This window comes from Dermacentor albipictus, chromosome 8 (assembly GCF_038994185.2).
Source record: "Dermacentor albipictus isolate Rhodes 1998 colony chromosome 8, USDA_Dalb.pri_finalv2, whole genome shotgun sequence".
Classification (NCBI taxonomy): Eukaryota; Metazoa; Arthropoda; class Arachnida; order Ixodida; family Ixodidae; genus Dermacentor; species Dermacentor albipictus.
The window spans coordinates 119,840,643-119,861,135 of NC_091828.1; the positions used below are offsets into that span (position 1 = coordinate 119,840,643).

Genomic DNA, 20,493 nt, shown 5'->3' on the forward strand with positions numbered 1-20,493 from the left:
AGCGATAACATGACGTATTTCCGTTTTTATAAGTGCTTCCGCCGCATTCAACCAGCAAACGCATAGCCTCGAAGATTTACGTCATTGTAAAGGTAGTCATACTATTGGGCGTGGGGTTGTACACTACATAATGTGTGCCGGAAAAAGCGGTAACTCACTGCGTTAGGAAGGAAGGATGTCAGGAGAACATCGCACGTAAATAAACCGTCCACGCTATCACGAAACCTTGCGCCTCGACGTCCAACACGCCCCACCGAGCTTTTCCATGATGGACCGCGCGCCATACACAGTAACCGAAATCTGCGACGGAGCTCGCAAGCGAATCACCGAGGCAAGCGTGGTGAATGGATTAAAAAGAAATGAAAAGAAAGGTAATTTAATGTCAGAAGAGAGAAGTATGCAAAGTTTCAAGCGCTTAGAGTGAAGTATGATTTAGTTTAGCTCTACCATATCGAAGTTCATGCAGAAGCAATGCCTTGGCGAAAAGCTTTCAGAGTGAAATCGCAATATCGGTATTTTGCTTTACTTGCCTCTGCTGCATGATGGTGCATGGTACACTCTAAGAACAGTTTACACCCTTTGGCTTGCCCCTTCTGCCACACAAAAATAATCGTCATCTGCCTTGATGCGTTTCCTTTCTTTATCGCTGCAAGCCCGGAGCTTTCCAGTGACGAACGGCACGCGCGTTATCAGAAGAGGCACTCCAAAGGGTGTGAAATGTTGTATGCTGATAACGCGCGTGCCGTTCGTTACTGGAAAGTTCCGGGCTCGCAGCGATAAAGAAAGGAAACGCATCAAGGCAGATGACGATTATTTTTGTGTGGCAGAAGGGGCAAGCCAAAGGGTGCAAACTGTTCTTAGAGTGTACTTCAGAGGTCTGTTACAACGTGCTAGTATTTCCCCATACATTATATTAAAGACAACGCGCTCGATTTTGCCAACGCTTGGATTTTGCAAATGACTTCAAGCTATGACGCAAAGTACGTTAACAAGTACCATAGATTACCATAGACATGTACAATGTAATAAATGACATTATTATAACCTTTTAGTTTAAGTTAACTATATTTATATTCTCACAATGACGCAGTGGTTACAATCATATTGCTCTGAATAGTGTATTCGAAAGGTCGTCACGGAGCGTTCCGGCAAAGCCTCAAGATTGCACGAAACCGTTTTTAAAATCGTACAACCATTTTAAATTTTGAAGCTTTACTATGAAAGTATGTAATATAAAAAATAAGGCTTTATTATTGCAAGTAAAGTCTGTTTATACTAGCAATAAAGCCGTCACTGTCTATCAAAGCTTTAAAGTGCTGCTCCGCCACCTTGTAGCTACCACCACTCGAATGGGCGCGCGCGTGGGTATTCCATTTCTGACACACAACGGAACGCACCCCTTTGGATTTCCTGTGCGTTGTTTGTGTGCGTGTTTGGTAGGGAACAACCGTGGTTTTGTCGCACAATGTGAGGTCGCAAACGGTGGTCGCATTCTCGTGCGTTTGTGTGGGAAGAAGTCTCGCTTTGCAGCTGGCGGTCGTTCATCTGAGAAAATTCTCCGTACAAGCAAAGCTACGCGAAGCTTCTGGCGCGGTCGCCCAGCTGAGGGGAGGACGCCAAAATGTCCGGCACCGATTCTGGCATTGAGACTGGAAGCGAAAGCAACGGCAGCACGTCGATGTCGGTCGGTTCTCCGCCAAGGCTGAACGCCGACAACGTAAGATCGTGGCGCCAATCATCTAGAACCATTTCTAAGCTGCCGCTCCGTCAGAGCGCTGGGCACGGTCAACTGTGCTCGCGCCTGCGCATTATGTAAGCAGCCAGGTGTTGTGCTTCGTGTAAATTGTCCACCGATCGGCTTCAATTTATTTTTATTTCTAACGCGATATTGCGTGCGCATTTGGCTTTGTAACACAGTAGAGACCGCACGTCTCTCTTTCCTTTTCTCTCGCTTTTGCGTCCCAAATGTTAGTTGCCCGTCAAGATTTGGAAGTTTATTTCATGGTTGTAAATCATTACATAAGCCCTTCACGTTTATTGTAGCGTATGCGCAAACACACACACACACACACACACACACACTTATTCTCCCTTGTTAGCTGCGCAACTTTACTGCATTAGTATAGTAGTACTCGATCAGTGGCTTTTTGATGGTAATGCATTACAATTTTATTGGTGTCTTTAATTGTACTACGTTACATGTCGATCAGTTTGGTGGTCAGCCTAATCATAAAGTACTTGTTGCTCATCGGTTGATGAAGTTCATATTTATTAGTTTATATTTGATGAACAACATGCGCATAGAGAATGCGTCCATGCTAAAATATTTGGCCGTCCATTTAACTTTAAATCTTACATGGAATGATCACATTGATGAAATAATTTCGAAAGCAAACAAAACGCTTGGATTCATTGGGCAAAATTTTTATTTAGCAAATCAGTCAACTGAACTATTAGCTTACACAGCTCTAGTTCGTTCAAAGATGGAATATGCTTCCACAATATGGAATCCAAATCAGACATACCTAATAAACAAGCTTGAATCTTTACAAAGTAAAGCAGCACGTTTCATCCCTAAAACCTACTCTAGAACATCCAGCATCACCGCTATCAAAAAGTCTCTCCAATTACCCTCTCTAGAAAAACGACGACTGTTAGCACTGCTTTCGCACTTCCACAGATTGTATCATACCCCGTTGTCCTTTACAGCATCCCATATCAAACCCCGCAACGAATTTTCCCCCGCCTCGACCATCCCTTCAAAGTGTGTCACATGTTTGCGCATACGAATCTCCTTCGACAATCACCGCTCTTTCTTGCTATTTATCACTGAAACAAGCTGCCAAAAGATTGCTTCTATACATGATTGTGACTCACTTGTAAGTCATTCGAAGCACAGTTTAAATACGCATGTCGAGTAAAAACAGAATTTTGTGCCTTTAACGCATTGTAAGTACATCTGCATGCTTCGTACCAAGTGTTTTTTTTTTCCATAATGTATGCATTTATTTTTATTTATTTTTTCTTGTTGTATTCGGTGATCTATACTACAGTGTTCTATATTGCCTGTCTCGCCAAATTGTGTTTGAAATATCTTGTTGTAGATCCTCCCCTGTGTAATGCCCGTAAGGGCCTTTAGGGTATCTGAAGAAAATAAAAAAAGTTTTATCAGTAGTGATGACAGATATGTCGATGTGAAAATGCATGCTCTCGATATACCAAAGAAGCAAATAGCTACACAAAACACCTTTCCAGCAGAAGTGAGGAATTAAGACAGGCTGAACACTCTGATCCCAGCAGCATTTTAGAAACGTGCAATTAGAGATACTGCACAAATTTCTAGTTGTGCAGCATTGCTTCTGTGCCCCACTTCCTTAGCTTCCTTCTCCTCATCCCCCCCCCCCCCCCATTATACCCCACGTTATAATAAATGCATTCGTCTTCGAGTCAAGATTGCCCCGAACTTTAATAGAAGGGTTTTGCAACATAAATGTGACCGACGAGTGCATCTTTAGTTGCCCATGGACAAGGTGGTTCTGTGGTGCGTTGGATCCTGCAGTCGATGCGCCGCTGTATCTTGAGAAAACTACAATTTTGCCTCCAAACACACTGCACGACATTAAGCGTTGCTGGAATCAAGTACACTGCAATGAAAATTATGTGGCAGCATGGGATGATTTGTTGGGAATGTACAAGAAAGGTGCACGACCACAGGTCACCCATCCATTAACCCTTTAATAATGGCCCATATAAGTACTCGAACCAAAAAAATATCATTTTCTGTATAAACATGCAAAACACTTATAGAATAAGCATAATAAATGAAAAGAAAAATGTATTTTGCAGAAACTTTTTTCAGCAATGGGAGGCGAACGCCAGGCAGAAAACTGGAAGTGGGCTTCAAGCCAAGTCACCTTTGGCTTCGTTTTGGAATTTGTATGAACATCTCTCGTGCTATGTGAACCATAGGTTCACATTTCATTTTCTTTACATCACGTGTGTGACACCAGTGTAGCTGGAGAGCTTGCATCGGTCGGTCTCTGCTGCACAACACTTTAAAAGAAAGCAAGTCGTGTGCAAAACTACCTACTCCTTGCCCTGTCTTCCCACTCTAAACCAACAAATGATGCTTATTGCCTGGTCATTCAGTGTTGGCCGAAGGCATTTAGTCAGGAAGTTTGTACTCGGTACTGCAACTCTGCAAGAAAAGTTTTGATTTTTTTGGTATGTTCCCTGCAGGTAACATTCGTCAACAAAGGGTTAAGTTGCCTACAGTGCACATTTTATCCTTATTATTACTACATTTTCATTGTTCCCCATATGGTAAAAACTGCATTGAGCAGTGGGCACTGCTGTTGGTTGTTGAAATTTGAACCCACGAATCAAGTTGATCTGCTGTTTATGCATGTAATGCAGCACATTTCAGAATAATTGCTCATGGTTGCTTACGTTTGAGAACGTACTGAGAACATACACTTGAGAACTCGCATTGCACAAGCAGTCTGCTTAGGCAAGGCTTTTTTTGCTGTGGAATGCGACAGTAGGTGCATCTTGTGCCGAATGATAACTCCATAACAGTTATAATCTGGTGAAAAACTCACCAGCAAAAAAAAAAGTAATGTGCGAAATACAGTAGAAACAAGTAATGAACCAGTTATTTAAGGCATCCTGATGCTTGTCAATAGTTTTTCTAGGACTTTTAGAGGCTCTGGACCTTAATTTAATGAAAAGAAAAGAATATGAACAGCCCCAAATGCCATGTCAGTCATGTCGAGCATCCCATTCCAAAATTTCAACCACAACAAATACCACGTCACGAAACTGTGACAGCCAGCTAAGAAAGCATTAGGCCTTCTTCACCAGTAGTCTGATTGTGTTGCTTGCAGGACCAGGTCGAGCCGCAGGATGAAGAAGTAGGCGAGCCGTCTGCTCCTTTCTTCCGCACCGTTCAGCCCTTGGCCGTGCAGTGCCTTGGCACCATGGCAACAGAGTCATCGGCCTCGCTGCACGGTCATGGCACCATGGAAGACAGCGGCTTGTCTTCGCCGCGTGCTTGGCTTGGCAAGATGCGCATGCAGCACAGGCGTGCCTACAGGTGGCGACACTTACCAGGCAACTGCTCCGCCTTCAGGAACATCATCGGTGAGACGGGCAGCGGTCACTCGATTGCTCCATCTTGGGGGGTGCAGGTCGACCGGTCACTTAGGAGCACTCTAGTGGCATTACGAAATATAGCAAGCAAGCACAAACACAGATGTGCCACAGAAAAAAAAAAACAGACCGGGGCAAGCGCTACTCTCTCAACTGTTTATTCCACAATGTTGTCACAAAACATATCCATACTGGACACCACCACCCTCATTCTTTCACACCAATTCTTGCGGGAACAAATGCCCTTAAGTTTTTTAATCTCCCACGAACGATAGCAGATTGGTATTGAATGACTGAAGCATAGCGGTGACCTGCCACAAACTTGTATCCACTCCTGTTTGTGTGGTATATTGTGCAGTACCCATCAATAATCTCCCTGCGAAGACTTCGTGTCTGCAGTGTTGTATACCTGGTGCGTGCAGGTGCAGCTGCGTTAAGTATGCACCGACTAAGCCTTCAGCATGTCAACAGTACATGTCAAATATATTCCAACTAGGCCTTGTGCAAGACTCTTTAGGTACTACTAAATTTGTGCAGGACTGCTTTAGAAGTCCTATTACGAAAATAAGTGGAAATTGTAGTAATACAGTTGAAACTAGGTATAAAGAACACGGATGTAATGAAGTGAATCTAAGCTGTTTTATCACTGATATCAGCATGTAACATATATATACCTTTAACGACTATCAAAATTAATGAAAGTATTTCTTCATGAAATGTGACTTTATTATAACAAGTTTCGAATGTAATTGTGCTTCGTGAAATGTACTCTTCCTTTGTTAACTTTAAAAAAAAGATATATTTTATTTTTGTTCAGATAATATCCTTCTTTTTCGTAGGAGCATACCAAATAAGTGCCATTCTTGTACGATGCCTGCCTGTGGTAATCAAATTTTTGGCTTGCCATGTTTGAACACCGCTTAAGTTGATGTGAAAGTGTCTATGCAATGTCACGGAGACCAGACCATTGCTTTTCTATTTTCTTTTCAGTTATAATTAAATTTGATCTTATTCTCGTAAAGTTCGGAAGAAAGTCTGCAGCTTCAAGGCATTAAATCTTGACCCACACACACTTGATTGTAAGCCCAAGTGCCACTGAAGATTGAGTGGCTGTTGTCTTTGTTCCAGGTGAGCGCAAGCTACGCATAGCAGCCATCACAAACCAGATCCCACTAGGTAAGCTTTCACAACATAAATGGCAGTAGCCATTCTATCGACGGCATTTTTATTGAGCCAGATTTTTTGCCCTGCATGGAAACTAGCAATCCCAGCATGCTAGTGCGTCGTCTGCTACCTGGGAAAGGGCAGCTATGGAAAGAATGTGTGAGAGAAAACCAGGATCTGGTTTATATGGTTTGAAAAAGCACAGTGTGGAGCGCTGTGTTTTGAGTGCTGGTGGTCTATAGTAGTTTGAATTAGCATCAGTGAAGGAAGACTACAATCCAAACAGTCTTTTCGACAAAGCTCTTAACGAGTGAAGTGGGTGCTTCAGAATAGTAATTAAACAACTGTTATTTGCCATGCAAGGTTTACAGAGATATTTGGTTGCTCTAACTATGATTTTGAAGCATTTCACATCATAAACATACTGAGCCAGATTGGTACTGTGTAAGGCAAAAAAAATTGTCAGGGATCCAGAGTGTAGTTCAAGCCCCGCCTGCAAAACCCTACTACAGCTGTCCCTCTCTGCCACTGTGCTTCAAGAAATAAAGAATAGTAATAATATTAAATAAACGAAGTCAGCTAGACACCTTCTGGTATTGAAAGAAGTTTGCCTTCGCTACAACATCACTGAAATGAGCTAATATATTTGGCTGGCGCATTGCTGCAAATTCTTGAGTCGAACAAGCGGTGTATAAGCCGCTTCATTCTTGAGTTCTTGCTGGCTACAGTGTTGCATTTTTGCACAGAGTTTCCCACTAAATTTATTAGATGGAACTCTGGTACTTAGTCTCTATAGGGGCTGGAAGTATGGCAGTTCAGCCAGAGTGGGTAGTAGTACATCGACTTGCTTAAACTTTGTCCTTCTGGCCTTCAAACGGCTTTGCGAACTTTGCTTAAGGATCGTTTCCAACAACATGTATAGTATTGCATTATAGATGAAATTATTTGCAGTTATTTATGCATACGCACAGGGACTTAATAATATGTTGCCATTTTGGGAAATCGGTGTTGTCTAAATCACACCCCCAAGCTGTGGCTCTCTCCGAGTACAAAAGCCACGCCTTGTATTTAGCATTGGAAACAATAGTAGGAGCCAGAAACATGTCATGGTTGCCATGTTGTAGACACCACCTGCTTAAAAAGAAAGGCATTGCAATAAGGAATGTCACAAGGCCGTCTGAAGCCACAAGCCTGAAGATTAGACAGATTCAGAGAGATTCAGCCGAACGGTTGAAGCACCAGATTGACCTCTGTGTAATTTTTGTAGGAAAAGCTATGGCATTTGCCATTGCATTCTTGGGTACCGCAGCTTCATTTCTTTTGAATGCCGCAGTGCGCCGTCTTCTGGAAACAGGTGTAAACCCGTGTGCTGCCGACGAACGTTCCCGCACTGCTTTGCACTTTGCGGCTTGCAAGGGTCACCTTGAAATAAGTAAGTGGCCGTCTTGACCTTTCTGTTGCTGTGTTGCATGGACAGTGGTCAATGGTGCTGTTTGTGACACGTTTTGAGCGCTTTGAGAGATGAAAAAAAAAAAGGAACCAATTGCTTTGTGGCTAAATCATGACAAGCGTGTTCCTGAACAGGCATTCATAAAAAGTCAAATCTGAAAGCAGACAAGCATTCTGTACCGAAGGAGAAAAGTGGGATGTACTTATCCCACTGTCCACTTGGGCCATGTTCATCGAGGAGGGTATTACGTGGCCTCATGTCCCAGTTCAGCCTCCTCATGGCTTCCTGTATACCTTAGTACAACATGCATGCATGTTTTGCATGTTTTCATTGTATTTATTGTGGATGCTTTGCACTGGCGTTTTCATTCAGGGATTGCCAGTATCACAAGGGTTACTGGAAAACAGTTTTGCATCTCGAAAAGCGTCAAAGGCTACGCATTTCTCATGTGTAACACTGTAATATGTGGACGAGGCTAGAAATTGGATGATCTGTTGTTGGTAGGTGTGGGCATGGCAAATTGTGATGCCTAATGCGACCAATATTTTAAAAGCTGAGTTGTCGTGAAAATGTGTCTACGGGAGTTTTCAAGGAATCAGGGTGGGAAACAAATCGGCTTGGGCTTTTACTGTGCCTTTATTGAAGTGCAAGAAAGAAATTTTGATAAAAGAGAGTCTTCACTTGTCGCTGTAGTTGCTCGAAGAAAGGGCAAAGAAGATAGCTAATACTATGACAAAAAAACGAAAACAAAAGTAAACAATCCTCACAGTCGTTCCACCTTGTTGATTGATATGGAAATAAACGAACCAAAATTATTCCAGAGAAGTTCAGAAACGTATCCACTTAAGAAAGTTCAGTAGACGATATGCAAAACCTGCACGTGCACTTCTCCGCACACCTTCTTTGAGGCAACCAAGATGGCGGACCTCAGGTTAAAATTGTAATTCAAGTATCAACATGTGGGTCAGTGACATCACTCCCCCCACCGTCAGTTTCCCGCTCTGTCCGAGGTTTAAAATGTGTTTCTTGCAACACAGCCATCTTGGTCAGGGAAAGTCAGGGTCACTGACAAAGCCTACGTGTGGACTTGTGTACCTCGTTGGTTGCAGTTGTTATTTCAATGCTATGGGGCAGTGACATTGCCTTGATAAGTGGGACAATATGTCACACTGTCCAGCAAAGGGTTACAACTAGGCTTTTTTAGTCTCTTTATACTCCTTCTTTGTGCTGGCTCTCTCGCTGAGTAAACGCAGTGGTTGAGGGGGCCCTGACAAAACTCTCACTCGGTAGAAAAATCAAATTACGCAGATATCCAATGCACAAATTGGAATCTGTGTGAAGCGAAGGTTCCGCGAAGCAGTTATCACTGTAAAACTGTTTTATCTTGTGCACGCTGTTCTGCAGCTTAGCAATTACATGCCTGCCCGACAGGATGTCGATATGCAGAGACCACCACCACGTGACCACGGATTACACTGTATCCGGGATTGGCCCAATTTGCTATTGCACTATTTTCAGGATCGGTCCGCCTTGTTTGGCGTGAAACTGACCGAGCACAGACGCCACACCCTAGAAAATAAGGCATAGAAAACTTTGCTTTAGGAAATAAGTAAATCAATCAGTCAATCAACCCTATATTTTTGTCTTATGCATGCAACATACAGTGAAAAAAAGGTGTCAGGAGAAAAAGCTGCTGTATCGCAGCTTGACCTAACTCCTGCCACTCAAAATAATTATGTGGTATGAATTAATTGCAGTGAGGATATTGAGGAACCACTCTTTGTTTCATTGCGTCATTGCGCAGGAAACAGCGCTGGCCATCGGCACATCCCTAGGGGTAGTACAGACGGGGCTACATATAGGCTGGTACGTTGTATGAGTGTGGTCCTGCGTATGAGATAATCGGTGGGACAGCGGCAGCTACAGTCGTCAATGTTCGAAACGATTGGGTGAGAAAGCTTTCATTTTAAATCTGTGTGTCCAATGGCGGCATTTGAATGATGGTCCCGTAGTGCCATAGCCCAGTGCTCTGCACGCTCCCACTCGCTCATTCATGGCACGGGTGAATGACAAGCTTACCACTCTCATTTCCTCGTGGCTTTGCAGTGCATTCAGGATCAGCCAAGCTTAGCCAGTGCGATGCCTTCACGATCAGTTTGCGTTGTAAGAGAAGAAGCTGCGTAGTTTGTTTGCTGAAGTAAAAGAAACCAGTCGCCGGGCCACCATTGTCTCTGCCATACCGCCGTCGCCGTCGAGCCATCCTCATCATCCTCATCATCTTCGAATCATCGTTATTGTTGTGCCATCAAATCGGCACTACAGCTTGAGAAATCGCTTTGCAAGTGTGATCACTGCCTTTGGTGATGCATTGTGTGCACATGGCTCCTGTAGTGATGTTACAAGTCGCTGACGATCCAAACCTCCCTTCACGTTTTCTGCAGTCAAAATGCTCCTGGAGCACGGCGCCGACCCAAACCAGAGGGACATCGTTGGCAACACTCCACTCCACCTTGGTGAGAACTGTTGGCTAATTAACCTCATAAACTCGGTGTAATAGCTGCGGTTGTGCACTGTATGTGCTCGATTTTAACGTGCCCTCGATTGGAACGGGCACCTAATCTTCATGGCCAAGAAATGAAAAATGCAGTGGCCTGGACTGTTTACTTACCGAAGCGTCCCGTATTTTGTGCTGGCCATGCCGCATTTTTTAAATGCCTTAGAGACGACGGCAGCCTGACAAACTTATGGAGCTGGCGTAGCAGCTCTTGCAGCTTCTAAAGGCTGTTGCCAACGATTGTATTGCATTGGATTACAGCAGTCTTAAATGCCAATGATGATGGCTCTTCTCTGTGGCAGTTTTGCTTTCATACTCAATTCTAGCATGCAATTTTTTAGTAATTTTTTTCCGGAAAAAAAAAGTGTGTTAGAATCAGGTAAACACTGTAATAGGCACAGTTCATCTCTAAGTGTTAACACACGAGGAAGTCATACCCTGATCTACATGTGCAGAGTCCATATCATGAACATGATCTTCGAGTCTGTTGTAATTCAGATCCATTGTTCATCAGAATTGTCCCAAACACTCTTAACTGCCGCAAGTCACACGGTTCCTGTATTTATTCACAATAGTTGGGGAAGCAAGTCTGCTTTCCAAGCAGAACATCTTTATTTTTCTTAATTTTTTTAGGGATCGACAACCGACTAAAATGTTCAAGATTATGATGGAAATGATGCTACAATCGAACATGTGCAAATACAAAAAGTATAATTGAACATGAAGTTAGAAGTTTAGAGAGGAATTGGTAACATTAAATTGGCACAGAATATCATGTATAACTGCATTGTGTAACATTCTACTGTCATACTTTGGCACTAGCATTGGAACTTCCCAAGTGATCACAAACTGGCGAATGCAAGTTAGCTGTTACTGAATGCTAAACCATGTGCATGCTATATTCAAGTGACAAGTCTGGTTGTCGCGAAGTGCGATCTGTCACTACAACCCGTCACATTGCCGGTTTTTGGCCGCCCAGAAAATTTGGCCTGTCAACCCAGAAGTCTGTGCCATGGCTTCTGCTGGTTACTGTAATTGCATAATAACATGGTAGCAACCAGGCTGCTTGCTTCGATCTGAGTTCACCCTTTAAATTTGTCCTTTGGTGTGACAGCAATTAATGGTGAAGTCGCACTTCACTGGGTCTCGTGTTTTGTCGTCGTTATTGAGCTCCCTTGTGCATTTTGATGCTGTTAAGCCTAACATGCCACCTCTATGAAAATGTTTTCATCTCTTCCTACCAAATAGCACCAAAGGATTTAACATCGGCATTGCAGAACGTTTTGTTCACTGTACTCAAGCGTGATAGGTAACGGTGGTAAGAAAGGAACTACTACACTCAAGTTAAAGATTTGATCTCACAGCATATTGGCAATTTTTATGGCCACACTTCTGTTTAATCCGCCAACAATGCAAATTTCTCGCTAGCTCTTTCAACGATTTTGCATCAACGTCCGAATGAGACAGAGTCAACCCATCGCATCGCTTGTCGCCGTCGCTTGAATATCATGTGCATGTGGTTGCCTCTTAGCGCAGCTGTGATCTCCTACATATAAATGCATTAGTTATGTCTTATTGCAGTTAAGCCCTTCTCGGTGCATATTACAATGCGTAGAAAGTTCGTGTTTGTAAATGGCACTACTTTCGTGGCAATGAGTAGAAAAGCAGGACAGTGGCGCCTGGTGGTGTCACCTGTTGTACAGTGGCGTGCGTAAGTGCTTCTGCACGCAGGCGAGTTTCGGAGCATAGCATGTGACCATGTTGCACTGCATAGTACCACGGAGTAATTGCGAAGTAATAAAATAGTGTTGCTCTAAACAGAAATTGGGAGACTGACTTGACATGCAGTAGAGTCTAAGGAAAACAATAAAACAAGCGAGATCAAAATTGATCCAGCCATCATACTATGCCTCCCACGAGCGAGGTGGCAGACGTGGCTGTACAGCGATGTCCTTTTCCATCTTCCTTAGTTCTGCATTTTTTCAGTTCAGCTGTTCAAAACTCATCTTGGCTATGAACCAACGAGCTCAATTAAATACTATTCTTATGCGAAACACCTTTACGAAAATGGGCCACGAAGCTTTGGAAGCAGTCAACCCAAAATAAATTGAAGTACTTAGTGTCTTTGTCAGCAGGCAACCTCAGGGCCTGTGCTTTTTAAAATTGGCAGAGTTAGGAATCTTTCTCATTCACGGCACATGCTCTTGTGTGGTCCCAGAAGGTTGAAGACTATATGTTGTGAAACATGTCGGAAAACGTTTCACTAAGTGGGTCACCAGGCAGCCTAAATAGTGTTGTATTGGCTTGGCAAGCTTCGTGATCATCCCTGGCAGCTATGTACCCCAAAGAATTAATTTTCAAGGGTGAAAGACCGCACCAGCATTGCAAAAGTATTGCTGTGTTCCGCAGCCCAAGACACGCATTCGCGATCCACGTTGGGTTCGCACGAACCATAAGCCGCGTGTACACCGTGCCGTGTCATGCCCATTTCTAAGAGCTGCAGCTGTGCTGTCTCTGCTAATGGTGACATAAAATGCCTCTTGGAATACAATCTACACTGCACGAACCTGCTGCAGTAGAGAGAGACATGGGAATAGGTGCTGGCGCATCATTTACGGTCTCCAAAATAAATGACACCCGTGTGATATCTGAAACATCTAACTTGGGTAGTCAATGAGTCAGTGACAAAGGCAGAGGTTTGCTTTGCTGTCTCATTATTTGCCGACACGGTGAGGGATTGCACCAAGCATTGACGACTTCTTCTGTCTGGTGTGTGGGGCCTGGGGTGGGATTCTCCCACCGTACTCTTGGGACAAAGGAACGACAACACAGTAGTGCAAACTATCACAAGGGCATTTATTACACCTTTCACACAACAATGCCTGCTAGCCGAGTTGCTATCCACAAAACATGCCGATGGGCGTGCGACAAATCTAGAAGTCCGACTCACCGCGTCCTGGCGAGCGAATATGTTCGCTCCATGCTGGATCCCAACGCCTGGTCGTTCGCGTGTATAGTCACGCGAATCGTGGCGCATTCGAAGGCGGCCACGCGAGGCGGTCTCGCAGATGCATCAGTCGCCGCGCGCGCGGAATGTCCGCGCTGTTCGGTGACCCGCCGGGGAAGAGGGGCGCTGCACGCGCGGCACGTCCGTGCTTGCTAGCTTGCTCCAACCCAAGAGAGCAAGCGCCTTCCTTTCGGCGCCCAAGTAACCTCGCGGCATTAGCAGCGCAACACCCGCGCCATCTCTCGGAGTGCGCTTCAACCACATCGACCGCGCTGACATCACGCAGGCCACGCGGCGAAGCGGGACCACAGGAGAGGCGCGAGGGTCGCGCATCCCCACAGGTGCGATACAACCAGTGTCTCAATCGATCCTTTGTGATAATTGCCTCCCTTTCTCCCTGTAGGACGCAGAGGAGACTTGCCCTTTGCTTTTCAAGCACGTGTCAGTTTTCGAACGTTCACTTTTGAAAATGAGCGTCGATTCACTAGTGACGATCACAGTGTGAGTGAGAAAGAGATGGCGGCCCAAATGCAGTTTTTGAAGCGGGCAAGCATTCCTCCGGCAGCGTCGATGCACCAGTTGCCGTAGCAACAACAATTGAGAAGGTGTCTCTCGGCGGCTTCTTTTTACTAATAATAATTGACCAATACCTTAAGAGGAAGTGTTAGCCTCTCGGCCAGCTTTGATTTCCTTACTAAAATGCATGTAAAGTGCAGAAATGCTCTCATGGGACAACTGAATAACTGATTTGAATTACTTGAGAAGGAAAGCAATCTTCAAGAGTTAAAAAAGAATTATAGCATAAATTGAAACTCGACTTCCTACAGTTGCGAAATTTTAATGTTTTCTTTTAAAGTGGCCCCGATCTACTTTTTATTGAAGCCGAGAAATTCATTCGAAGTTAAATTACACTATTTCATAAATACTTTGCCGCAAAATGTTCTTCAATGCGTGCAGCAGAAGCAGAGTTATTTGCAGTCAAACATGGCATTTGCAGTGCTTCCACTCCTTCTTCAATGATTTGCACTGTGAAGGCTATGGCGGAGCGGGATGTGCCCACAAAGCTCCGCCTACTGAACGTCATCCTGGCGTGCAGTTCAAAGTTGATTTTGTATGTTCCTGTAGACACCACTATTTCTGATTTTGGTGCCTACAACATGCCAAACGTGCCAAATGCAGTTGTCCTCAGCAAGCTGCAATGCATTCAGCCAGTGAACTCATCGCGGCACGCTGTGGCGGTCATAGTATCTATGCTATGTAGCAGACTGCAGCTACGTGAAACTGCAGCATTTCCTTTGTGCACGACAGGGCTAGAGTGCACGCTCATGCTCGTATGCTCCAGTCTGGCTGTGCTATGTGGTGTGGACCGGCTTTGTCCTGCATCAGCTTGGCCGACGAATAGTAGTAGCCACACCCAGTGGTGTAGCAACAGGGGGGCCGGGAGGCCTTGGGCCCCGGGTGCAAGGGGCCAGCGGGGGGGTGACAGAAGACCTATGGGCCCCGGGTGCCAGAGGACCTAGCTACGCCACTGGCCACACCAACTTGCGCATATTGAAGTGTTATCAATAGCTCGATGATTGCAAAACGAACTGTGCCAAGGCGTCTAACCAGGAGCAGCCAAGAGTGGGTATGCTGGCAAGTGTGCGTGTGGTCTGACCTTAAGTTTCACGTGGTTCGAGGCTAGTTGAGTGTCCAAAACTAGTCGAAATTAGTGAGACCCATCGGCTAAAATACCGATAAGCAGGGTGTCAAAGTTTAATTCCTACTTGACTGGCTGCTGCCGAGTGCGAGCAGAGCACGGTCTGCTTCTTCCAGAAGTTCGTAATTATTGTCGAAATTCAAAAGAATATTTTCGCTTACTTCAGCCTGTTTATTAAACTGCATCAATAAATATACACAGTAAAAGTAGGAAGAAGTGCACCGATCCAAACATTCTTCTTGATTGATGTCGCTATTGGCAAATAGCAGCTGCGTATGGGTATCTCCTGTATTACGAAATAAAGCATCCAGAAAAGAGTGAGCAGCAGGCTTCTGTTGAAAAGAGAGTGTTTTAGAGAAAGCTGACTTTGCCCTGCACTTGTGAGCGCTATGCGCCATGCATGAATGCAAAATTTGGCTGAGATGTTCACAGCAGTGTATGCTGTCACCGGACTGTGTTTTTCCACCAAGTGCATGGGGTGGTTCACGGCGCCTTTAAATGCAACGGACCTCGTCAAAATCAGTATAAGGGTTGCTGAGAAAAACCATTTCTTCCCTCTCGTGTATTTATGTTGGAGGCTCCCGAGATAAACTTCCTCACTTCCTCTTAATAATTGGCAATTTTGTGGCAATGAAATGCAGTTGGAGTTTCAAAAGAGGACTTTACCGGTCTAAACTGACGGCATCCCTTCAGAAAAACAAAACATTTTTTTTTTCTCTTGCTTGAAAGCTGCATTGCTTTTTGTTTCAGCTGTTTGCACAAGTCATACAGAGGTTATCACGCACCTGCTGAAAGCAGGTAAGTGTTGCTCTAACTTTAAATTATACCGGTGTCACATGGGGCACTTTAGATAGCAATCAAGTTTGATCGGGATCCAACTTCTCAATTGTGATTGGCTCCATTGCACAGGCTGCGGAGGGAGCCAATCGAAATTGAGAAATTCTATTCCGATTGGCCTCTATCGCAATCTAAAGTACCCTGTGTGACTGGTGGAATAAACATCATTGCAGCAACAAACACGGATGCAGCAAACTGTAGGGCCCAGTGCAGAAAGGTTGGCCATAACTGTGGCCTGCTGGCTATGATGTCAGTGGTTTGATTCATGGTGGCCATGACTCAAACCCATGTATATTTTCTTACATGTATATCTTCTTAAATATTTTGTCCCAAAATATAGAGATCCAGTCATTGTACGAGTAATATACATTATTTGCAGTGGTTATCAAGCAGTGCTGCTGTGAGGAAAGATTGCCGATAAAAACTCTTGAGCCCAGTGCACCGTTTGAACTGTGATGCTGTAGAGCCAAACCTCAATGTAGAGAACATGAATATAACCAAGTACATCAAAAGCATGTCTTGCCAATATCAGCATATAATGAATGTATATGCTTATCATGAGTATCAAACAAAGAAATTGTCATGTCAGATGCAATCTTGTTACATTGAGGTTCAACTCTATAAACCGCATGAACCCAACAGACAACGAAGCCAAGAAAAGTGCGGGGCTAATAACCGAGTTTTTATGCATATTGAAATGTAGAAGTAAACGAAAAATCCAGACCCCACACACACACGTGAAAAATTGTGATAAGCGCAGTTTCTCCCCCCACTCTTCTTTTTTTTTTTTCTTGGTGTTTACAGAAATGCCTTCTCTCCTGCTTCACTTCTGTGTAACTCCTCTCTCAATGCGCACCCTGGTCTCATTCTGTTTGCTTCACTTCTTTTTCGACACTCGGCTGCATCTGTTGCCGACTTCTCCTTTTCTTGCTTCTTGGTGTGCTAGTCTGTTCGGGCCTATTAGCACATACACATTGCCGCATGCCAATTTGCACATACACCGTGGCTCAAGTTGTCTGTTCGGACACATCGCGCATGCCCAGCGACCCACATCGTCTGTTCGGACACATATCCAGTGGTCCAAGTTCTAAAATCAACAAGACGGCAGCAGCCACAAAGAGAGGGAAAAAAAAAAACCAAAGAAATCTTTTTCCTGTGATAAATATGGTCGTTACTGTAAGAAAGAAGTTAAGCCCTTCAGTGCGCCTTTCACTGGATTCTTCTTGCACGGTGTTGCGTAACGTTTCATGGTGAAATTCCTTTTTTTTTTTTCACACCAGGAACCGACGTGAACTCGCTGGACAACTCGGGTCGCACGCCGTTGCACCTGGCCCAGTCCAAGCTGCGCGTCCTGAAGGTGGACGTCTCAAAGTCATCGGAGAATGTCAAGCAGGAAGTCATGAATGTAATGCCATCTCCCGTCCTCCCTTCTTTCCATCTTTAGTTGCAAAATATTGTAATCAGAGAGGCCACAAGACGGGCTCGGTTAACCTTAGCGTGTGGGACTAGAGCCCTTGGGTGCACTGGTGGAGGTGCACTGGTGGAGGTGCACTGCACCTCCTCCAGTTGTGAAGCAATTGTGACATAGCGTTCCAAGGAGACCCTTGCTACACTATTAGCATAGTTCTATCAGGATATTATAGTTGTAAAGCACAGTTCTATATTAATAATAATAATAATAGCATAGTAAATAGCATAACAGCCTAGTTCTCCAGCATAGTTCTGGTGTAATGCTCGGTCCTAGGGATAGCATAGGATTGACCCATGCGCCTGCAGCTTGGTCAGGTTGATCACAGGAGAGGGAACCCCATGCAGAGACGAGCAATGTAGAATGAAAAACAAGACGATTTAATTGCATCGTTACTTAAAGAGCAGTCGGCTTGACAAACTGCTTGTGAATAGAACATGAAGGCTCTGTGTCGGGCAGAGGTACTGTGTTGGCGAGGGGTACTGCTTTATATAGCTTTCTGGGAACACTTTCACCCAGAAGAGGGAAGTAATCACGAGCTGCAGCACGCACACGTCATGTCTGGGCATCCGGTTGCTGATGTCACAAATTAATGGCGTCAGAATTCGGCGTTTCCTCGCTTACCCTTTCTGGTCCAGTGATTGAGTGTGTGTCAGCGATTCTCGCTACATACATGATTCGCTGACTTGTGCCACAGAAAAATATAGCTCTGCCCGAAATTTCACTAATGTCCATGCGTTGCACCAACGCCGAGTTGAGATCTCTGCACTCTTACTTTTTGGAGCCTGGTGCATATCACCTGCTTCACATGGCACAAAAATGGTCTTCAACTAATCTGTGCCCGTGTTTCACACCATTACGATTGTGAATTAAGACACTTGAAGAATCGCATGCTGTTTACATCATCTCGAGTTTTGGGCAGTTCGTGAGAAAAACCTTCGATTCATTGTCAAAAACTGCAGTACGATATTTTTCTTTATTTTTTTTTCCCAGCCTTTTGCCGTTTAGGTGCATGTATAATATAACAATTTCACCTCATTGAAAAAATTGGGGCAAGAAAGGGGCCAGCATCCTATCCCGGTTTGGATGTTTAGAATCGGTGTAACACAAAATTATGGCAACTGGCCAAATATAGGTTAAGAATAAAATTAGGGAGTCGGATTCGAGCACAATGTGCGATACACGAAGCAGACTGCTTTGTCCCTTAGAATAAGCGAGTCAGTGTTAAGGGGCCACAAATTTGCATGGTACGGGCCATAGCAGCGAGGAACAAAGACTGACGCAAGGCTTGGTGAGCAGAGCAGTTTGTCCTGCAGTTGTCTTGGCTCGGCTGTAGGTCAAGGCTGTTGCTCGGGCAAGTCTCCCGCACAGCGAGCCGTATCTTCACTCCAGTGAACTCCTCAAAGCGGTGCAGTCGCCAAAATCCACCGCCGCTTCCTGTTTTGTCGCAGGTGATCGAAATGCTGCAAGTCTACCTCCAGCGGAGTGGAAAACCGGCGGAGAGCGACCTGCTGGGTGCCTTTTCCACCAGACTGCGCCTGCACCAGACGCGGCAGGAGGCAAGTTGCTCCCGTGACCTCTCGCCGTTTGTGTTTGCTGTAATGTTACAGCGAGCTAGAATACGTTGGCAGCGTGGCGAACGATGTGTGCCGCGTCCGATCGCAAGTTTCGTGCGAAGTGGTGCTCATGGCAGCAGCGTTGACATCGCTCACTGTTGAATGCGTCTAGCAAACCGTAGCTCCAGCCATGGCTGGTCCCGAGCACGCATCTGGTCAGATGCCAGACGGGTGCTCCAGCTCAGTGAGCTTGGAGTGATATAGCATTATTTATTTGTGAGGTAATAGGTTGAGTAGCAGTCAAGAAAATAAAGGTTGCCCCCCCCCCCCCCCTTTTTTTTGGTTTTTATTCCATGCCACAACCTTAGTACCAGTACGTCAGCGTGACTTACGGATTTCAAAGTATGTTTTTGCATTTGAGCCGTTGTGGCTCATTAAATGTTTCTGAAACTTGCCAAGTGAAGTATTTGCCTCACTTGAAATTAAATGTAGCCAACCTTTACCACCAAAAAAGAGACTTGCCAGTTCATTAACTGCTTCATAAATGATTACGAACCTAACTTTCATGAGAACTTAGTGTATGTAAAGTTATAACTTCTTTCGTTGTTTGTTTACAAAAAAAGGAAGTGATTCATGAAATAATAAAAAAATTCATTCATTTGCCAGTAGCTTCGTCTGCAGTTAACAGCTGACTACCCGATTCTCTCAGCGAGCTTAAATGTGACATGGCCTGTAAATGAGATGTAGGACCGCATGATGCACTGCAGTGTCAATTTATTTACAAACCTTACAGCGTGAGCCATAAGTCCTGCATTCTTGCTTGCAGGTCGACAATGACGTACAAGATCTGCTGTCCAGCTTAGCACACCTAAGCCTTCACAAGACCTGAGCAGAGACGTTTCGGCAAAACTTGCAGCAAGACAACTACCATGGGACAAGACGTAAAAAAATAAGTACATAGAAAGCGTGAAGACTGTTCACGTTGCTCCATCAGTTTCTCAGGAAGTTATTCATTTGTCGATACATGCTTGTGACAGCTGAACTGCGGCGAGAGGCATGAAGCCAGCTTTGTTATTTTTTGTTTTTCTACAAGGACAGTTCCCAAGTGCTGGAACCGTACATCTGCCAGAACTGACTCCCAGCTGTGGTGTGCAAAGACATGTTGTGCAATGTGTTTTCATAGTTTGTTTTTTGCTCTTTTGGTGCATTAAATATGTTTAAAACCACATTGTGTTCATCTGAATCACGACCCCCCCCCCCCCCACATCCCCCAGTACAGTGAAACCTCATTACTACGAACAACACTACAACCAGCTTTTCAGAAATCCCCTGCTGACTTCTTATGGTTTCAGTGTTGAATTAACTCAGTACCGCGAACTTCAGAATACCGAACTTTTCAGAATAATGATCGTTATTCAGTTTCCGTGTCCCCCCCCCCCCCCATGTTAACAACACCTCAGTACTACGAACTAGATTCCGAAATCTGGGGATTCTTAGATTTCCGTGTATTCTTCATGGCAGGTGAAAACGTAGGCTGGCAGATGACAAGGTACTATATGGGTTTGGAAAGTCTGAGATGTCGCTTAATAAAAAAATGCGGGAGATAG

At 44.6% G+C, this 20,493-nt stretch overlaps 1 protein-coding gene across 1 annotated transcript; it reads left to right on the plus strand.

Annotated features, from left to right (window-relative positions):
• Positions 1 to 1,394: 1,394 nt before the first annotated feature.
• LOC139049096 (ankyrin repeat domain-containing protein 54) lies at positions 1,395 to 20,112 on the plus strand. The gene is made up of 9 exons (XM_070524311.1): positions 1,395 to 1,717; positions 4,887 to 5,142; positions 6,280 to 6,327; positions 7,649 to 7,747; positions 10,207 to 10,278; positions 15,776 to 15,823; positions 17,143 to 17,267; positions 18,782 to 18,889; positions 19,713 to 20,112. Exons 1-9 carry the CDS (start codon positions 1,622 to 1,624, stop codon positions 19,773 to 19,775), a joined length of 915 nt encoding a protein of 304 aa, XP_070380412.1. The 5' UTR covers positions 1,395 to 1,621; the 3' UTR covers positions 19,776 to 20,112.
• The last annotated feature ends 381 nt before the right edge of the window (positions 20,113 to 20,493 follow it).

Excerpts from the sequence above, each read along its gene's own strand:
- LOC139049096 (XM_070524311.1), top strand. The coding sequence starts at position 1,622 with ATGTCCGGCACCGATTCTGGCATTGAGACTGGAAGCGAAAGCAACGGC. Across the intron at positions 7,748-10,206 it reads CAAGGGTCACCTTGAAATAA|TCAAAATGCTCCTGGAGCAC; the intron begins GTAAGTGGCCGT and ends CGTTTTCTGCAG. Across the intron at positions 17,268-18,781 it reads TCAAGCAGGAAGTCATGAAT|GTGATCGAAATGCTGCAAGT; the intron begins GTAATGCCATCT and ends GTTTTGTCGCAG.